Below are 21,520 nucleotides of genomic sequence, written 5' to 3'. Positions count from 1 at the left end.
AAATGCGAATCTGCGCTCGAACTAGTTGCTCTCCGTAGTTATGGCGTACTTGGAGTAAAATTTCTTTCAAATGAAAGATCAAAGATTGTAAAATTTGGTTCAATCGCTCTTTTCGTTTGAAATTTTCGCACCACGAAATAATAAATTCGCAGTTACGAGACGGTGAGGTGTACAGTTCATAATATCATGTACACCGTTTTGTGGTGAACAAGGTTGAAAAATTTTCTGCAGAAAGTGAGTCGAAGCTGTTAAGCGTAAATGGGTGTGATTTAGATGAGTATCGAAGCAAAAGATAGTTCTGAAAACTCCACAATCCTCGTGGTACATTTCAGCGTCGTATTCAACATGGCGGCTTGCAAAGCTAGCGTTGAATCGTTGAGAAACTGCAGGATGACGCAATTATTCAATGCATTACCCGAATATTCAGTTTAACAAAGATTCATATGCCCATAAGAGACTCATGTTTACCTCACAGACGTACGTGTGTGTGTCTAAATATTTTTGGAGTTGTGAAAAGCGATGAAAATGTTCACCAGTGTAGCCAATGGAGTCGGATTTCGGTACACCAGGTATATATAGAAAATAAAATTCCATTTAGTTCGCGGAAAGTGAGAGAACTACGCATGTGCAGACTAGAGTTCGACTGTGTAAGCAGTGACGAAACGGTATCTCGAATAAAGTCTGCTCTGATCATTTCTCGAATATTGAGATACGTTTCGATTGTTTACTGTGTAATGAATTTCTGCAGCGAGTGGTTGTTTCGTGGTGGTTTTACGACGTGAAGAATAAAATAAGTTTCCTGAAAAGGAGAAGACCAACGAAATGTGTCACATTGAAAAATAACCCGTGGTGTGCTTAATACGTATTATTTCGTAAAATGGGTAAACCGAATGGACCTTGCTGGTGGTGTTTGAAGGCCGTCAAATGGATACCCGTTGTCTTTATCCTGACCGTCGTCTTCTGGTCATATTATGCCTATGTGGTGCAACTCTGTTATTGTAAGCCAGTTTTATTTACTTACCAAAGTATTTTCAGCTCCTGCCCTCAATTTATGTCAACTATTCGCCTTTCAATCTGTCTCGTTATTAACTACAGACGTATTTGCATAACCTCGCATTCTCTTTACAAATTATTATTATTTTGTTCTTTTAATGTTTCTGTTTTAATCTTAACTTATAAATACAACATAGACGTGTCTGGACTGTAACCGCGATTCCAAACATAGACGTGTCTGGACTGTAACCGCGATTACATTTTTCAGCTACATTCTTCTGTCGATTATTCTTGAACAAAACATTCGTGAACTTGAAAATGTTAATGTATTCAATTCGAAGTAGGTCAATAGTTTTTTCGTATTACTTATTATTTCTGTGACTCACAACTTGTGCTATGATGCCATGATCTTTTTACATAACGTACGTTTATCTTTTCATAATAAATGACCTATCAATAACAGAGATATTTTTCTCTGTAAGGAATTTTGAGAGGATAATCCTATTTAATTTCAACACCCCTCTTGAATGATATACATTCATATTTAGGAATCTATGTAATACATTTTTTCACCACTACTTGTAATTTCCGTCACAAATATTTAGACTTTATTCAAAACTTTGTCGATTCATTGCTTTTATTCTTACTTGAATATCAAATGCTTCTCCCATCACTTGCTTGAATTCTGTAAAAAATATTGTCTGGAATTTATTATTAGAAAAGTAATTAGTAATATGATGAGTTTAAACGTTTCTACATTCTGTAATTTCGAATGCGCCTTACATTCAAGGAATGTTATTCATTAATTTTATTCCCTCATTCCAGATGCAATCGAGAGTTATGTTCAAAAAGGTATGTACCGTATATAATTTTGCTGTTTCGGTATATATTTTGTCTACTAGACATATTTTCATAACTGGATGATTACTAGTTCTATAAAGATACTACGGAAAATGAATATTAGCCAGTATAAACTGAATATTATCAGATCAACATTCAACTTCCAGAAAGTGTTGAAAAAATGTTCAAATGTTCTTCCCCAAGCACCTGGTCTATAAATATTTTAGTACTTATTAGATTTTCAATACATCATTTAACTTAAACGAGTGTAATTTCATGCCTACATTTTTTGTGTAATATGGAAGAAAATGAAACTGCTATGTATATACAAAGTAAATAATAGCAGTAATAAAAATTTGAATCTTTTCTGAGATTGTAAATAAACACTACTGATTCATTTGGCAGACGTTTACGTTGGGGTAGTAAGAGCAAAATAAGCTTCTAAACATTTCGAGTCTGTTCGTTATGTTTTCCTTTTAAATAATACTCTTGTCGTTTCATATTTACAGCCTTTTACCTATTTTTCTTCCACATCTTGTTTCTACTATTCCTTTGGTCGTACTGGCAAACAGTTTTCACGGATCTTGGAAGAGTGCCGGACAAGGTAATATTGGATTGTTTTTCTGTTAGTCATTAATCGTAAGTTGCAGCATATGCTAGTCAGAAAATTTGTCAATAAACCAAGTATATTCATCATGTGCCTACTGATATGTGTTGTAGTTCACAAAATAATCATTGGACCGCCTAGTTTACAAAGCGTTCGAATGTTTTCTCAATTCCTAAACATTTCTGAAGTTAGTTTCTTAATTGTTGTTTCGGATCTGACTATAAAGCAGGAGGAAGGTTTAATTACATGTTAACAGTACTGTTTATAAGCTGATGGCGAATTATTGCATAAATATTTACTTGGAGGTGCACAGATTGTGTGATTAAATGTGACACTAAATTTAGCTCTAGTTGTCACGCTATAGGAGTTTTCCTGACTCTCTTTTGTATAACATGGTTTCAGCAGATCTGGTATGCCAATATTCAAACCACAGACATACGTAACTGATTTTCTGTTATTGTAATATTGCAGCGAATTTATGATTTCCTCAGAAGTTTGTTTACATTGATACTAAATTTATCATAATGTGCTGTGAATAGATCCCTACCAAATGGTTTGAATCATAGAAGTATTAATTTTCATTTTCTTACAGTCATTTCAAATACTCTTTCATCAAAATGATTAAAATGTAATTCCCATTGAAACATTATAGTTTCGAATACCTCCTGCGGAAATGGAAAAACTTCAGCAACCTGTAAGTGAAGAAGCTCAAAGGCAAATTTTAGAACAATTTGCTCAAGATCTTCCTATTACTAATCGCACGATCAAAGGAGGTGAGCAGCAAAGAATCTACTCTGTTCAATTAATTTGTAAATCATTTTAGAAATATTTTGAATTATAATTAGTCAATGCTATAAACATTCACCGTAATATATTTATTTGTATGTTTCATTTTATTTTTTAATTTTTTTTTTTTTTTTTTTTACTCATAATGCAAGTATATTGTACGTGTATAAAAAAAATATCAATGCTAAATATGAAAAATAACAATGATCTATTTCTTCTATGTTAAATTTTCATGAATGAGTTAGTTGATTTCATTCAGAATGTGAATGACTATATATGTATACTATCTTCTTCTTTTTTGAAGTGATGAAAATATTAAATGACATAATTACAGCAATCCGCTTCTGCGAGAAGTGTCAATTAATAAAACCAGACCGGGCCCACCATTGCAGCGTATGTGGAACGTGTGTCCTAAAAATGGACCATCACTGTCCGTGGGTGAACAACTGCGTGGGCTTCCATAATTACAAGTTTTTCATGTTGTTCCTGGCTTACGCTCTTCTTTACTGCATGTTTATTGCTGGCACTTCTTTGGAATATTTTGTCAAGTTCTGGAAGGTTAGATGCAGTAATTTTCTTTGTTTTATAAACATCTTCATTATGGTATTTATTTTACCTTCAATATTTTTCAACACCTTAACATGTTCAAGTAGCCTAGGTTCTTGTTACATTCGGTAACTTGGTTGTGTATAGTTGTAAGCTTTACAAAATTTTAGTACCAGTCAGATTTCAACCGATCAGATTTTTTTATTCACATGTCTTTTCTTAAATAACCATTGTGAGGACCAGGATGAGGACAAACACTTCACTGTTATAAATATATAATTTATTTTACAATGTTCAGTTACTTTCAAAGCAATCAAGTACAAAAATTGCAAGAGCAACATGACATAAACTTGTGAATCATTAGGATTGATTTCAGAAGTGATAAAAGGAGATACTTCTTCCAAGTTGAACAGTGCCTCTGTAAACATTTATTTCTATGATCATATATGCACGTAGCAAGATAGGAAAATATATATAATTAAATAGTAGCTCGATTACATCTTGTATAGGCTATGAACGTAGACATTTAAAATAATAATTTCGCAGGGTCAGTTGGACGGAGTGGGAAAGTTCCATTTGCTCTTCTTGTTCTGTGTTGCGCTGATGTTTGCAGTTAGTCTCACCTCTCTTTTCTTCTATCATTGCTACCTCATTCTGCATAACAGATCAACACTGGGTAAGCAATAAAAGAGATTTAATTGTTTTATTTTAAAGAATAATTGAGTCCTTTGATAGAAACTCAGAATTCAAATAGCACATTCGGAAGCTATTATAATGTAACATAGATTATCACAATTGAAGAAGTTGAGTGGTCTCAAATTCGGCATTTTGTGATTTTAGTTGCTAATTTTTTTAATTTCTCTATGACTTCATTTTGGTTAACGTGATGTTACAGAAGCATTCAGACCGCCTATGTTTCGAACTGGAAAAGACAAAGATGGCTTTAGTCTTGGAAGATACAATAATTTCCAAGAAGTATTTGGCGATAATTCGCGGCTCTGGTTCCTTCCTGTTTTTACTAGGTAAGCTACTCTCATCATTACTTTTTTTACTGAGGCAGAAAATAAGTTTAAAATAAAATTGACTGAATAATAGTGCGTAAATTTAGGTGAAAATAAGAACATAATTTAATCTGTATCTGACGAATGTCCTTACTGACATTTAATCAGTTCAAAAAGTAATTAGAAGTCTTTTTTTTATGATAATCTTTGAGCCAGTTGCGCAATACCAATTTATATACATATGTAATTTATGTTTTCATCGACTACAAAATACACCACAAAAGCTCAATTCACTTGCTTAGCTGTGAGTATCAAACATTTTTCATTTATGTCCTTTCATTTTTTTTTACTTCATCTTTACTACTCATTATTATTCCGCTTATATTATGGGATAGAATGCTGAGTATCAATGAAAGTCACAAGTCGAAAAGCTATCGATTTACAAATCAGTCAAGTGATAGGGTAATTTAACAATAGTTTTTAGTTTACATAATACAGATTTCATTAATCAGAATAAACATGAGACAAAATCAGAATATTTACAACAGGTTTGCTACATTTTATCTTTGGCGTATATACTTCGGAAACCTTGGTCGTATTCAAAAACATTCTGGTATCCAGCAATCTTATCCTATATATGTATGTACATGGTTCCCAATACTTTTTAATTTTTTTCCTATATTTACATCATATTCCATATATTGTACATTCGATGATGATTCGCTCGATGTTTCCCTATTTTTCAAAACTTTGTTCGTTATGTATTTAGCACATGCACATGCACTTATTAAATTTCAGAAGTATTTATACTGTTGACTATATAAAAATATAAATATAGGTACCAAGACATGATGAACTTGCAAGCCTTGTGGACGAAAATTTTGACCCACATTATTTTGTTCTAGTTTCCTCACTTTGTAGCTGTGCAATATCAAGTGCCACTGTCAGTTTCAATTTCTTATGTTTTTAAGTTACAACACTGATTGCTTGATTTCTCTATTTTCAATCGAGTAATGCTATGATACTCTTCAGTTTTTGAGAAAACGGATCTCAATCAGATTAAAAGTTGACTTCAAAATAGCTGAGTAAATTACTCCCAAAAATCTTGTTATTTACTTAGGTCGCACTTTTTATCGAAAAATTGTTTGCTGTTTTTATTTCCAACTATCTCTAAGCTCTATCACTAAGAGAATCTATCTCCTAAGCGGCGATGAATATAATTTCCTGGGAACCTGGTTGAATTTGTTTAGTTGATTTTTGATAAATGTATTTTAGGTGCATTACTTCTTCTCATCATCAGTCCGGTTATTTTATAATGTTCAGTGTTTCAGGAAATTAATTAGTATCTAATTTCAGAAGTATGTTTTAACATAACTTTCATCTGGTAATTCATAACAGTTACTCTTTGGCATAGCTTATTTACTTAAGTAGATTAATGCCTGCGAAGAAAAGTTTCTGATTGTCTAAGACAGTATTAGTGATGTTAGAATTTTACTATTACAGAGAGTGTTCATAATATTCAGTTATTTTCAGCCTTTCGGTTTCTTGAAGCTAAAAAGTTTTCTTCCTCATACCTTTGCCATCTAAAATTAATTATGCCAGCATTTAATGATATTGAAATGAGGCCGATTATACTGAAATTGAATTTACGAGATAATTTTACGTCTGATTATCAATCAAACATTTTGTATGCGATGCTTCAGGATTTATTTCGGGTGTGATCGTTATCAATAGACACGCAAAAGTTTATATTAGCGTTGAGAAATATACAATATTTAAAATGTTTGAGCATCAACGGGTTTTTATTGGAAATTGTATGCAAAAGTCACAGTTTTCATTCGTTACTATGGCGCATATAGCACTGGGCACTTTGATGTATACGAAGTTGTATTATTGATAGATATATTGTGTGTTGCCTAATGAAAAAGAATGTATATCTTTCTCAAATTTCAAGAATCTTGAGACAGCATTCAATTCTGCATGTCTGTGGAGCAAAAGATATTTTTGGATTCACTACTATATGTGTGTACTGGCACCTGAAGTACCACTGTTAAATTATTCAGTTAAATCAAATCTAGTAGACATAAGAACTTGGAATATAGATCTGACAATTAGAATTGTCACATTTACTACAATTGCTATACTTGCAATGATTTGACAATGGGAGAGAGGGTAAATAATAAGTCCAAATTTAACATTTCTCTACATGTAGTTTAATTTTTTGTCTTGAAAATTATAGCTTGGAAGTCCAGTGTGCGGGAATGCAAACCATTTATTCTACATGTAATTCTTCTTTAAGATTCTTATTGTATTAACTGCACACCATTGTATGTTCTAATAATTCAAACAATGGCCAATTATACCAGTGATCCGTTTCTAAAACAGTTTCATCTCGCCCGTTCAATGGATACAATGATAAGGTTGATTTGAATAATTGATCAACACTGGGGGCTTAGTTATAAGTTTGATTGCTTGTATAAAAATATCTGTTTCAATATTGTGATAGTTGTTGATATGTTTTTATTGTATGGTGTATCAATACAGGTGTGGTTGCAGCTTGGAAATGTAGAAATATTTCTCGTGTCGTCGGTGATACTATACCGGTTAAATGTTATTAATTTCGATCAAACAGTTTTAGATGTTTCTTTAGTTATAGGAAGGGCAAATGATTTGAATCAATGACTGAATTGTCATTAATTCAAAAGTGATAGAGGTTCAAAATGCTATTGAAACTAATGTATGTGTGAAAATAGATAGAGGACATGAATAATTAAATTAAAGAAGTAGTATGATGGTGGCATTTGAAAAATTCTTAAAATAATTGAAGAAGAGCATATGAATTGGTCAAAGTTGATATTTGAATTATCATAGTGAATGGTAATTGAACCTGATTGACGTACCTCATCAGCAAATATTGTACATGCATTAGATATTAAATAGAATAGAGGATTTTGATTTTAAAATTGGGGGGTTGGAACGGGTATGTTCTAGTCTTGGGGATGGCAATGTCTACCCTGTACGGTCGCAGCATCAGGTTGGCTCAAACACTTACAACTCCATGGGCAGTACTCAGAACAGGTCAGCACTACTGAATATTAGTTCACCTGCATCGGATTTCCAGGAACCGTTATTATGTAACTCTGATGGAGAACCAGATAAACTTAATAATTGTTTAGAAATTACGTGTATCATCGATGAACCGCAAATTCCACCTGATACTAGTTAAAAGTTTAAGTAAAAATATTGGTTCAGATTTTGAATCTCAATATGAAACCTGTGATTAGGCATTAGTTACCTAATATCGCAAATGATTACGCAACCACACAAAAAAAGAAGTATCTTATCCGACGGACTAGACCACCATACCTATAATATGTTATTGGACATGCTGAATCCGAATTCGGATTAAAAATTACTCTATCACCCTCAGATTTTAAGTAATATATGCAGTGTTCAACTCGTAACTTGCGCATGGAAAAATCTTGCATGTATCAGGCAGGAGTACTTAAAATCTGTGGGTGATGGAGCAATTCTGACATTGGATTCGTAATCAGCATTTCCAAAAACTTATAGGTATGGTGGTTCTACTTGTGACACAATGCACTGTTTTTTTTTGTGCAGCTGTGTTACCTAACAGCCTGGTGACCGATACACAATTTTAAGTTTTGAATACGAACAAGTGCTAGAATGAAGAAAATTTTCCTCGCACAAAATCGTCTTATGAATGATTGCTTCGATCATTATGATATCACTGATAAGTGTGGAATTTGTATGATTCATTTTAATACCCAGATACCTATTACAATATGATCCATCAAGTTCCAAAGTAATGACAATACCTTACTGTAGTTAAATGTTCTAGTATACGCATGTCTGTTTTGTTTCGAAATTAGTTTTCTGGCAGATTTTTTAAGTAGTATGATTTTAATTTGTTCTGATGATTTTTTTCTGCAATAATTCGTCCAGCAAAGTTGAGTGATATGTTATATTCCTTGCTTTCTCTATAGAGACACACACATACACATATAAATAGATAAATTCTTCAGGTATTGAAGGTATCCATCTCGTAAGATCATTTACCTGCTACTAAATTTACTTTCGTGCAATACAAGACTATTAAAAAATCTGTCAGAGCATGTTAGTGTACATTGCTTGCTTATTATTGCTGATTGTCTCATTATTCGCTGCACTGTACTTTGCATCAGTAATTATTTCATTATTTTCATCTTGGCACTAGTATTATGATAAAGAGAAATAAGTATAATATTTGAGAAAAAAGGATTTACGTTAATTCGGAAGTTCTTAATCAATCGAATAGTTAATAAAACACTTAAGTAGGGAAACTGTATTTCCAGAAAAAAATGTTCAGCTGTAAATTATTGATTCTGATAGTGTAAAGAAATCTTTGACAGGTAACAGTTTATATTATTTAATTCTGATATGTGACTGACTGTCAAAAAATATTTAACCTTATATTTGAAGTGTTTATTTGACTCTATGTTATACTGGTTTTAAAAAGCCCACGAACTCGTCGTTAGTGTAAAAATTGGAAAATTATTGTAGGCATTTATAATTTTTTTGGAAAGCTGTGGAATCAAATATCTATCAATCAGTAAATTACGTCCCGCAGCATCTGCAGCAAATATCTCGTATTGCATAATCTAAAAACGTAAGTTAGGGGGAAATGTTGCAGGGTCTTGCGAATCCCGATATATTGTTTCTGATTAACAACACAAAATTATATTATCGTAATTTTTATAAAGGTTCGCTAATATAATTATTGAAAATGGCTGATCATTTTTATATACATATCTCAATTCTGACTCAAATCATTATCAGTCATCTATAATAAATCTAATTGTAAGAATAAGACTCCAATTCGTTACTGGTTTAATTTATAATTTGCCAATGTTTCTCAGCTATGCTGTGTGTTACATTACGTGACAATGTTGCAAGGTATTGTGCATCTGGCTCGTAGAGTGATTAATTCATAAAATTTTAATAGCGGATAAAATTGTAATATTTTCACGCTAAAGAATAATGGAAAACTAAATTATTCAAACAGCAACAAAGACCTTTCAATTCAACCGAGTACGCATACCTAATTTCATGGTGAATTCGCAAATACTTGTAATTTTTCAGTAAAAGAGTTATACGGTCAGTGTACAATAATGACAATCATAATACATTTTTAAGACAACTGTTAAAATATAACGACAGTCCTGTGAAAAATATGCAACATCAACAACTGTGTTTTAAAAAGTATAAAATATGACAGTATTAAAGAATTTGATGAGATTCTATGTATACACATATGGAACTTTTGTCTGGTATCAATTATGATTATTTAACCATCAAAACAAAAATGATTTGCCTTTAGTTTTTGTAGTTCCAAAGCACCTGAAGTCATCGGGTAATGTACCGATTGCTTCTTTCCATTGAAAGTTTTCAAAGTAAACTCCATTACAAAGTACTTTACATTACATCAATAGGAATTTTTAACCATTCTCGAATATCTGGAATCTTTCTATACTACTGATTATAAGTCCCTGTAAAAACTGTTAAAACTGTTAGAAAAAATTCCTAGTGGAGAAACTTCAATAGTCAATATAGATATTGACGTGTTTATTCATGTAATCCCTGTCTTTATAATACAGTAATATCATTACACGAGCATTAGTTATACCAGATGATGGATGATAATGAGGTGATATCAGGCCTCGAAATGTGGGTATGGGTTACAGCTTTGGAGACGGGGTTACCTTCCCTGAACGGCTATGCGATGAAGATACCCACACTTTACTCGGCGAACCACAACGGTGGGGGGATGAGGCTGAACTCGACTCCCCACCACTATCTGGCTCTCGTTCAGGTATTTTACGGATGGTATAAAATCATGGTATTTAGTTAGACCGATTAGAGTGTAGGTAGGAAATGTTACGATTCTTTAAAATTAAGGAATCCAGTCGATCGTCGAACCGAAAATTGGATATCACAAATATATTCCAATCCCCGGAAAGCATGACATCAGTAAAGTTGTGTATTGTTTAGTTGAAAGCCTACATTGGTGAAAATGTGAAAAAATATCTATACTCATGTTGAACCAGCAAATGAAGATATTCAGGTGCAACAGGATACGCATATTTTTACTTTTACTCATGCTAATGTTATACTAGTTGCATTTGACATGTATTCCTTAGAAGAAAAAAACGAACATGTTATGAAGAACAGTGTAGCCTTGTTGTAATGTTTGCCATTTTTATTTCAAGGTATCAATATGGACATAAGAACTTGATTTTGAATAGCTTTAGATTCTGTTATAACTTGACATCACAAAATTTATAATTTAAATTTAATCAGACACTTAGTGTAATGTGTTTGGTAATTCCCATACAAATGTACTTGCCTGACGTTTAAATAAGTATTTTACAAATGGTTTGCTGAAATTTTTGTTTCACAAAAGAAGAGATTCAACACAGGCATGTGGATTTGACAATATTACTGTTAGAAGATTTTTGTGCTTTTGAATGGCAAGGCAACGAAATCTCAAAAAATCAAAAAAATTTTATTTTCAAGTGCTTTTTGGTGGTTTCAATTACTGTACCACTTTATTATTTTTTTGCGATGACACATTAGCAATTACAAATTAGTATGCACAGTAACAGCGCAACCCTATGTTAATTATAGGTTGTACCAGACAAGCGCAATTTATTTCTCTCTATGAAGTATTGAATGGGTTTTCGCCATCAAAAGAAGCAAATTCTTTAGTGTCAATCACAGACCTTCTTTGCTTCAATCATTCTTCATTATACCCATTGCCATTGATATCCATGTTCATACTTTGAGATGAAACAAAGCAGAAGCATTACTTCGCATTGTTAATTCATAAACTATATGAAAAACTTGACACTATAAGTAATTTAGTATATTTTGCTTATAATATGTGCTGTATTTGAGTTTTAGAATGACAATTTTTCTTTTAGTAGATTATTTCTTATTTTATGCAAGCAGAATGTACTGCTAAAATTTCTATAGTTACTCCTATAGTACATTTTTTACAATCAATTTGTTTTTGATACTCTGGAATGTGAACTTTATTAAATAAGACATTTATTATATTTTAAGGTCAGATGATAAGAAAACTGAGCAAGCAGTAGTAAAATGAAAAAAGAAAACAAACAGTTGACAAGATACCTTTGAATCAAGCTGAAACTTTATTCTAATGCGACATTTAATAATTGTAAATAAGTAGAACATTTTTGCGTAATCCTTATAACGACTGTACCATTGCAATTATTATTTGATAAGATCATGTGATAAAAGAGAACATTCCTAGTTTACTATTTTGTTATAAGCTGATTAAACAAAAATTTTGTTTATTACTTATAGATAGTCCATATAATAACAATTGGTGTGTGTATAAATTTATGTATATGTTCATAGTGTACACACATACATACACATTATGTTTATTGCAATAAATTTTGCTTGGACTCTTCTCGGTTAATATTATTCTTTGTATGCGTCAAATGAGCGAGCAAAGCCTCTTTGACATATTGTATACTTTTTTCTTAATTTCTTTGTCATTACAATATTTATTTTAAATTAACTGTTAATCAAAAAATTAAGGATTAGTATAGAAATTTGATTAGTTATTTGGATGATTATAGCCTCGCACTTTGTATTTGTTACTTTCAAGAATATTTCATAAAAATTGATGTTTTGATGTGCATAGTAATTGTTCATGCAAGTTAGAATTATTATATGTATAGTTCATGAGTGGATGACTAACAAACTGAATTTGCTTCCAGTCCTTAATATCTTGTATTGATTTTCATCTAACAAAAAGTAACGAATTTAAACTTGCAACGGTAATTGTACTATTTTGGTAACATCTGTGCTTGCAATTACTTGTTATAATTAATTGTGATTTCTCTTGATAATTTCAAATAAAAATCCAAAAGCAAATATTCAATTGACTATAGGTACAACTTTGATGAAATGAGTTTGGTAGAAGAAGCTACTATTCTGGCCCTTGGCACTGGGTAAAGTTTTCTTTTTATATCAAGTCTGTACTAATCATTTACATTATTTGAAGTGTGATTAACGATCCGATATTTTTTTGTTTTTTTTTGTAGATATGGTATTATGGCTCTTGGTAGTTAGGTATGATAATTAAACTTTTATGCAAGATTGTTTATTTTACTTACATATTGGGAAACATATCTGTGTGACTTATTTCATGTTATCAGTTCGTGCAAAGAATTGAATATTTTTCAGTACCCATGCACTGGTAATAACATTTATTCTTAAACTGCATGCAAATGTTTAACAGTTTAGCCATTTTTCTTACATTTAAATGGTGGTATTATATTTAAAAAGAAATTAAGATTCATTATTTCTAGATATATAATAAAATCAATTTACTTGTCTCACCCTAATTTTTCAATTCAATAATAAACTTATATTGTATAAATATTTTGTAGCACTGCTGTCATAGGGAATCCAGGAAATGATGTGAGCGAGCCACTTGTGGATGCGGAAAAAGCTGTTTGACAATGGTTCATACCTTCCTACTTCGTTACACTTCTGAAAATGAGTAAGCAGAGCCGAATTGGAGTAAATGTAGCTAATTACCAACAGTTTTAATTTTAACAACAATGAAAATTTCGCAGAAACATACAAAATAGCTTGGATTGTGAAATATTGAAATTTGTTGATGGAACATGTGGTTTAATTCGCAGAGAGTATCAAACAAGTTTCGTACATGAATTTTATTTACTGTCTATAAAATATGCTATTTTACTATATCGATTATTATTTTTAGCAGCTTTGCTAATAGTGGGCACTTTTTAACATGCATTACAGTCACTTAATTCCGTTCACTTACTTTCGTACAACAAACGTATGAATAGAGAATCTTACAATCACAGTCGATTTGATGATGTTATATTACTTTGACTTTTGAATGATACACGGCCGTAGTAAAATAGTAAAAAATTTGGAGGGTTTTTACAAATTGGATCACCGAACGTTAAAGAGCTCTATGGAATTTTATGAGTATTTTTGTCAAAGTAACTAATGTTTTTTCGCAAAGTTAGTATCCTTCAAAGGCATTTCTCGGTAGGTACAAATTCTTTTTGCAGTCTAATTTATTTGTCTGGAATCTTTTCTTGTTATAGTCAGTGTTAATTAGCAATAAGGGTATCACTTTCTGTGTAACAAAATATTACTGCTTTCAATTAAGGAATGCAATATGTAATTTACGTATTTTCCAAATATGTCACATCATATTCAGCGTGTCAATTTATTAAGAAGAAAAAAAATGCTTCTCACAACTTATAATTTTATTTTGTATTTTTTTAACATTACCCGTGTGAAGTGTTACTAAGTAAATTTTTATAAACAAGATATTACATATTCCTAGGAGATCAACTAATAATCTGTAGCTGTACATTATCGCTTGTATATGATGCTTTAATGCGTACATACCTACTTTTGATGAGGAATAATTTTAAACTAGCATTATTTGTAATATTTATATTATAGTAAAACTACCTACCATATCCAAAATATATTGGATGAGATTTACAAAATGGTAGCTGAGACATCTTATAAAAATGTCACACGCACACGATCTGTAGATCGAAATGATATAAAAATTTTATCCCGGCTCCATACTAACCTCGATAAATTGAAGTTCTTAACAAAAATCGCAGAACTAGTCACATGTAGTATCAAAGTGTAAATTAGTTGCTGCTTATCTGATATTATTAACGTCAAACATTGATGATTACTGAAATGCTCTCAAAAGCCTCATGCAAATCACACGGCTTGTGAATTTTAATGCAAGATTAACTTAATCTCCGGGGTATGCTATGTACCATTATTTATTGTAGGTGTTAGGGTTTGATCACATATCAGTAAGATTTAAATCTGCATCCATAAATGATGTTGACATTCATTCATGACTATATGTACTTACGTATATTGCACTAATTATACGGAGCTAGATTTACACTTTTGATTGAGATTAACATTTTCTTCTCTAATCATTCTCAGACCTGCTCATCTCAGTTTAAATTTTCTCATTTACATGTATGAGCATTTTTTTTTCTCGACATAATTCTATTCAAAGAATATGATAATGATTATTTTTCAATAGCGGCAGCAATGATTTCATGAAATGGAAAATTTGCACTGATACTTGGTGCACGGTTTTTAGAATTTTTTCATTGAATTTACAACATGTGTATTTAACATATGACTCAAACGAAGGTTTGCTGTAAGAAGTGCGCCAATCACTTAACTTTGTATGTCACGTTTTGAAATACAGTAATTAGATATTATATCCAGCCATGCATCTAGTCGAGTCATAATTAAAGCTGGTTGAATGAATCAATACTGACAGGACATTCATTTAACGAGACAGTACTCTGAAACATTATTATTTACTTTGATTTATTTAATTTAAATACATTTTTTCACTTTTTTTTAAAAGAAAATCAATCATACTGTTATAATCCAATTTTATCATTCACCAGAGAATTGTCAATACTTCGGTAAAATCAAGTTTTTATGATTTTTATTTGATTCTTATAACACTGCACGTACTACTAGTTGTACTTACTATTAATATTGGCTGTTTGGGAATTTATATCAAATTTGTTTGCTCTATATTTAAAGTATATTTAAGATTTTGATACGTAAAGTGATGCAGATGGAAAGACTAATGCATTTTGCTACTTATCATTTAAAACTAAAATTTGATACTTTTTAAATTGTAAAACCCTAATATCGTATGCTATTTGGTAACGCATTTTTTCTTCATCTGCAGTTGAGCAAATTTTTCGTTTACCGACGACATTGAATATCATCGCTATATTCATGAATGAAATCATTTAAAAAATCTGAATTCTCATAGGAAACAAAGACTTGAAATAACAGTTGAGAAGATTACGACGATTTGCTCTTATAACTACCAATTGAGTGCACATCAATTGAGAGCCAATCAAACTATACAATAATTCATCAAGTAATTTTACCCAATCGTAATTTTATGCATAGCGATTATAAAATCTCTTTAACACTATATGTACATACTTAGATACTTTGACTGGTGGCAGTAACAATTGGCCCTTATGTGTAAAGTAAGGTGTTGTTACTAATAGACAATACTTAGCTTAAGCAAATTAGTGGTCAAGTTGTGTCTTTAAATCTCTTCATTTTATAGATATAACAAGTATTTCCTACAACTATGCAGTAAACATCTAACTACATCTTAATTCTCAAACATCTGGCAACTTAGTGTAACTTAGATTTTTGTTAAACATTGCCACGTTTCTACAACTTTTTCTTATACAAGCAATGCGATTGATAATTTCCGGAATCGAACATTGCAGCTTGCAAGTTCAATTTACTTTGCAGCATTTTAGGAAAAATTAGCGAACTTGAATGTTAAGACCCCCTAGTTCCACCATTCTTTGATGGCAAATCTTATCGTGATTGAGAATTACAATATTTTCTGAAGCGTTCGAGTCAATTCGAACCGTAAAGAGTAGTTTACTTGGTGATAAATTTGCGAAATATTACCTGTAAGTATGCTTGATGCAATAACTAGCCAGGTACGAGGGCGGAAAAATTAGGGCATAATCAAGTGATTAGCACAGTAAATTAAAATTTATAAAAAATTTTGAATAATAGGGACGATCGGAATTGCTCACACTGTATTGGAAAATATTGCTGTGAGTTCTCTAGAAGAATTAGAAATCTTGAGGTATTAGCATAAATACTGATATACTCTATTCATTTTTAAACTTACATTTCTCAAGTACAAGTAATTGTACTTGAGAATATACAACATTATACAACAATAATACAACATTAATCAACAAGTAATTTCAATTTCGCCGCTATCAAATATAAGTATACAGTGGTTTACCCACATTGTCTTTAACCAGTATGAACTTCATCACAATTTTTATTAGCCCCAGCTTGTTATTCAGATCAATCTTGTACAGGTAAGCTATAAGTACTGTACAATTTTTGTACGAAATTATTACAAATTAGATGTAAATGGTATAAAGAAACCGTTTCTGTTCTTTGCATATTACTTATTTCTCGCTAGCAACTGAATTTTCAAATATACAGTACGCAAAACATCATTTATAAACAATTTATTTGTTGCTTACGGTATTACTTTTTCCAAACTGATCGCAACGCTTTTAATGCAACTGCAATAAATTTTTGTATAATTTTATGTATTGTAAATAATATATATTGTGTCTATATTGTTATAGTCGATAAAAAATTATAATAAAAATATTGTACGGTAATAAATATGCACATTTCTTTTTGTATTAATTGTCTTTAATTTTCTCTGTACTTGATTGTTTCATTTTTACATTACAGTTTTATTTTTAGTATTACAGACCATTACCGGTATAATATCCATGTATCCATGTGTATAAATATAGAATCTAGTCATTGCATTTTGGATGGCCACCTTAACAAGTATACCTGAAGGTTTCTGCAAAAGCTCGTTAATGACGTACTCTACTCGTATATTTCGAGCTAGTTTTATTGTTTTGTATGAAAAAAAAGTCCTTAATCGGCTACCATTACCCTCAGATATATGTAAAATTATTAGTATTATAAACAATACGTAAAATAACTTTCTTGTGCATTCAGAGATAAAATTTTCAAATAATTCAGTAATATATTATGAATATTCAGATATTGGTTGTGTAATTTATAAAGTATAACCGAAATTTTTAATCCATTTCAATCCTTCCGCAGATCCAGCTTTTGGTCTGTATTCCAAACCGATATAGTCTTTGTATCCTTCTTTTTCCAAGAGAGAAAATACATATCTGTAATTTAATTCACCAGCCGTATCCGGCTCGTGTCTGTCTGGCACTTGTGCTACTTGCACATGACCTGCAAGTATTTTATCAGAAAGTTTGTTTATAAAAATATTTTGACGAGTGTAATGACAACAATTATACAATGAAATAGATGACACTCACCAAGGTATGGAAGATATTCCTTGATAGTACGAGTTATGTTTCCACGTGCATGTTGCAGATGGAACAAATCCAACATCAATCTTAAATGTGGACTGTTTATTTTCTTTACTATTTCCAGACCTGTATTAGTGATGCAATATGGAATGAAATGTAATCAGGTTCTGAATTATTCCTGTTTCCTGAAGACCATTTTGACCAATTTGCGTGATCAATCAGATAAAATATTTTGGAACGGTAAGAAAGAAAATATTCACACTGACAATGTCTAAGTATATGAACTATGATAAAAATTGGTTTCATGTAGGACAAATTCCGGGTATACCTTTTTCAAAACTATTCATGTAGTAGTTGGGCATTGTTATACTGTTTATTGGTTCAATAAGAGCAACAATATCCTCTGCCTGAAACTTCTCGATGGCAAATCTCATGTTACTCTCATAAGTTGAATCGTTGATTTCATTAGGCGATTCCACTTTACCAGACATTACATGGATCCTAAAAATTGTAATAAAGTATCAGAAATTTGTTTTGAGAGCAATTTCATTTTGAAATTAAAACGTATGGATGATATTATCAATGCATCTCTACAATGGAATTATATGTACTTTGAAAAAAAAATCAGCTCACTTTTTACAGTCTAGAGCCTTAGCATACTCGATAGTAAGAGCAACACTTTTTTTAAACTCATCTTCTTTCCCCGGTATAGCAGCAAAGCCCATTTCTCCTTTTGATACATCACCTGATGCAAAAGAGCCATTTATTATACTAATTGTTAGTGAAGGTATGTGCATTTTAAGAATTTCAATGAAAGAAGCACTCAAGACTTATTGTTACATGTAAAAGATGCTTATAGTTCAAATTCATATATACCAGTAAATATGTTGATTAGAACCTGCTTGACATCTGCTTTACTTCGAGCATCTGCGACTTCCTGGGCAGTAAATCCAAGTGGAAATCCAGTTTCCACAGCCTTAAATCCTGCCTGCTTAGCCAGCTGGTATCTTTCTGTGATCTTCGGGCTTTCCCCAAACATGAAGGATAGGTTGCTGGCAAACTTCATTGTTACTGTTGGTCCTCTACTCTGTGGATTAAAGTAACAAAGTGGCTCACATTTTTGTGTAAGTGCAAAATTGGTTTAATCAATATTACGTAACTCTGCTATCTAAACATATCGTGGCTAATAAGATATGGCACACACATTTATTGCTTATTAGAGATTAAGAAATCACTGTTTTTCTTTATAATCGCGTTACAGTATTTTTTTTTTTTTTGTGCTACTCCGTTTGAGGAGACATTGTGAAAATATTATTGAATATTGGATAAATTATAGCGCTTGTAGTGTTTAGTGAATGAGTCAAAATAGCAATAACATAATGTTTTAAGGTTCAGATTCATTTATTTAGAGGAAAAGAAGTGTAGATATGGTCCATTATGAAATAAGCTCTGAACTGATGCCTCGGAATTTTACAAAACGTAAATAGTAATGCAATAAAAATTAATCTAGAATTGCTAAACAAAATTTACATAAAGTCTACTTTTTATAAATTTCGATTTAAGTGATGCCAAATTTGCTTGGTCAGATTGGATAGTTAGATGTATAGTTGACTGTTCAATTTGATGTCGAAACATTCTTACTGCAATTTGTAATCAGTTAGAAAATCATAAATACGTCGATTGCAGACGAGTCTTTGAAATTTTCTGTTAATGATTGAATATAACAGATCTTTTTACAAAATTGTATTATTTGTAATATTCAGTGGCCCTGATAGGTTATCCATCAACGACGACGAAGCCTTACCCATTTTCTAGTTGAATAATCATCGTCATCGGCAAACTCTAGCCCTAACTTATTTTCCTCCCTTATGCGTTTGACCGTTCTTTCGGATATCTTGGTATAATTAGCAGCCCTTTTAGTGGCTTGACGCAATGGAAATAGTAGAGATTTTTGTCTAGCTTCTTGATCACAAAATTCTATTATGGATTTAATTACTTCACGTTCCTTACTCCGTATTATCGTACCTTTTCTTCTACAATTTTTTTTCACTACTTTCTTACTAAATTCTCCTAAGCTCATATTTGTATTTGATTTTAGGTTAGGTTAGGTTGGGTTACACTGTTTGGCAACAGCTGATTTCCAGCTGTCATTAAGGGAAAGAGTTGCATAGCAGTTAGGTTAGGTTAGGTTGTAATACAGCGCGCATAACTTAACGTGTATAATATTGAATGTTCAATACCATTTAGCTGTATTTTAATATTCAATTACTGCTCAATAGACGAAATTATTTGTCAGTTGAAGCTGAAAAGAAAAAACAACACTTCTCTATCCAGGTCACGAATACGTCAAAGTAGAAGGGAAAATATCTCTCTTATCACTTATCACTTATGTAATTTATCAACTGAGAGTATATTGGATGCTTTTGTATTGCACGTAATTTTCGTATTATCTTTCCTAGTTGCGTTTTACGTCGATAGAGAACAGATCTTACAATATGGTTTAATAGGATATACAAGGCTTTTATTCCCCTTCTTTTGGCTGCCTGGACGCCGAATTTCAGGGTCAAGCACGAATTTCGAGATTACTGTTGAGAAAATACGGTCGTTCAATTTTGATCCCCTTTTTTCCGCTTCACGATTACATGTCTTGACTAAAAAATTTCAAGAGGTTCAGGTAGCACATACATGTGGAGAAAAAGTATTTTTGGTTTCTTACACTTTTTTATCCAAGTTTTTTCCTTTTCGCGCTACAATGTAATCGACGACGCGACTGTACGAAAATTCGTACTTTTGTCAATTTTCATCTACGAAATGGGCCGTACAAAGAATTCTCAAAGAAGTAAACTGGAATTCCTTAAGTGAAACAAATCCTTTTACCTTTTTGTTATTGATTCGTATAATATGTTCTATACGCGAATTTACAAAAATTGGTTGCACGCAACACGGATACATCGGAAATAGGGGATTTGGTTATTATATTTTTTCTGTACTAATTAAATATTAAGATGGTCTGTTAGAAGATATAAGCCAAAGAAAGGATGCTTGTAAGTACGAATAAAAATTAAATCGCCCAACGTGGGGCTCGAACCCACGACCCTGAGATTAAGAGTCTCATGCTCTACCGACTGAGCTAGCCGGGCACTTGACACAGGTATGATATAATACAATATTGGATTAAACAATTGCAGTAAGTTTTAAAAATAGTACGCGCTCTAAATTTCACCTCGGAATATTTTTTCCTATTGGTATGTGTGGACTGAAAGTCAACTAGTTCTACGGATCGTCTTCTGAACAGTTAAAATACATTTCTATGTAGTATCGCAATATCACATAATATACGAAAAATGATCCCATAAAGCACCGAATGCAAGGAATATGATAATCAGGAAGTATGTACGACTTTTCAAACCTTCAAGGTATTATTTAATTCATTTCATTTGCGTCTTTAAGTTGTACCTAGGTATTCGTTTGTAAAATACGTACGACAAATTCGAAATAAAAGAATGTCTCCTTTTTTTGACTGGAAAAAGAACAACGCAATAATTTCTCTATTTGTTGGCACAAATAACCATATATTTCATGCACATATTTCCGCCTTAAATTTGCAGGCCCAAATTCGGCAAAGTAATGTATAAGGCACTACTTGGTACAATGTTATGCGGATAGTGATATTTTTTCAATATTCAACTTCTGAGCTATAAATTTTAACGAAATTTCGTTGCAAC

The 21,520-nt window shown here is 31.7% G+C and overlaps 2 protein-coding genes and 1 non-coding gene across 13 annotated transcripts; 1 reads left to right on the top strand and 2 right to left on the bottom strand.

Annotated features, from left to right (window-relative positions):
- Positions 1-633: 633 nt before the first annotated feature.
- LOC124180804 (palmitoyltransferase ZDHHC2-like) lies at positions 634-16,609 on the top strand. Of its 8 annotated transcripts, none has more exons than XM_046566597.1 (11): positions 634-998; positions 1,819-1,845; positions 2,343-2,437; positions 3,093-3,213; positions 3,561-3,784; positions 4,319-4,448; positions 4,668-4,794; positions 7,765-7,851; positions 10,518-10,645; positions 12,912-12,939; positions 13,260-16,609. In XM_046566597.1, the coding sequence occupies exons 1-11, from the start codon at positions 878-880 to the stop codon at positions 13,327-13,329; spliced, it is 1,158 nt and encodes a 385-aa protein (XP_046422553.1). In that variant the 5' UTR covers positions 634-877; the 3' UTR covers positions 13,330-16,609. The 8 variants fall into 8 exon arrangements, with proteins under 8 accessions (XP_046422553.1, XP_046422554.1, XP_046422559.1 ...); XM_046566603.1 differs by lacking the exon at positions 10,518-10,645 and adding an exon at positions 12,759-12,818 and having other exon boundaries at positions 635-998; XM_046566598.1 differs by lacking the exons at positions 12,912-12,939; positions 13,260-16,609 and adding an exon at positions 11,899-12,271.
- A 518-nt stretch (positions 16,610-17,127) lies between these two features.
- Positions 17,128-20,308, bottom strand: LOC124180805 (putative hydroxypyruvate isomerase). 4 transcript variants are annotated; one of them, XM_046566606.1, is made up of 6 exons: positions 19,600-19,957; positions 18,672-18,882; positions 18,429-18,540; positions 18,124-18,296; positions 17,802-17,921; positions 17,128-17,712 (listed from the first exon to the last, which is right to left on the bottom strand). In XM_046566606.1, the coding sequence occupies exons 1-6, from the start codon at positions 19,873-19,875 to the stop codon at positions 17,525-17,527; spliced, it is 1,080 nt and encodes a 359-aa protein (XP_046422562.1). In that variant the 5' UTR covers positions 19,876-19,957; the 3' UTR covers positions 17,128-17,524. The 4 variants fall into 4 exon arrangements, with proteins under 4 accessions (XP_046422562.1, XP_046422565.1, XP_046422563.1 ...); XM_046566609.1 differs by lacking the exon at positions 19,600-19,957 and adding an exon at positions 20,288-20,308 and having other exon boundaries at positions 17,130-17,712; XM_046566607.1 differs by lacking the exon at positions 19,600-19,957 and adding an exon at positions 20,036-20,273 and having other exon boundaries at positions 17,130-17,712.
- A 554-nt stretch (positions 20,309-20,862) lies between these two features.
- On the bottom strand, positions 20,863-20,935 carry Trnak-cuu. The gene has a single exon. It is a non-coding gene; the product is annotated as a tRNA-Lys (tRNA).
- Positions 20,936-21,520: the final 585 nt, after the last annotated feature.

Source organism: Neodiprion fabricii, chromosome 4, assembly GCF_021155785.1.
Source record: "Neodiprion fabricii isolate iyNeoFabr1 chromosome 4, iyNeoFabr1.1, whole genome shotgun sequence".
In the NCBI taxonomy this organism is placed as follows: Eukaryota; Metazoa; Arthropoda; class Insecta; order Hymenoptera; family Diprionidae; genus Neodiprion; species Neodiprion fabricii.
Note: the sequence above shows the minus strand (reverse complement) of the source record. Positions and strands in the feature narration are given on the sequence as shown.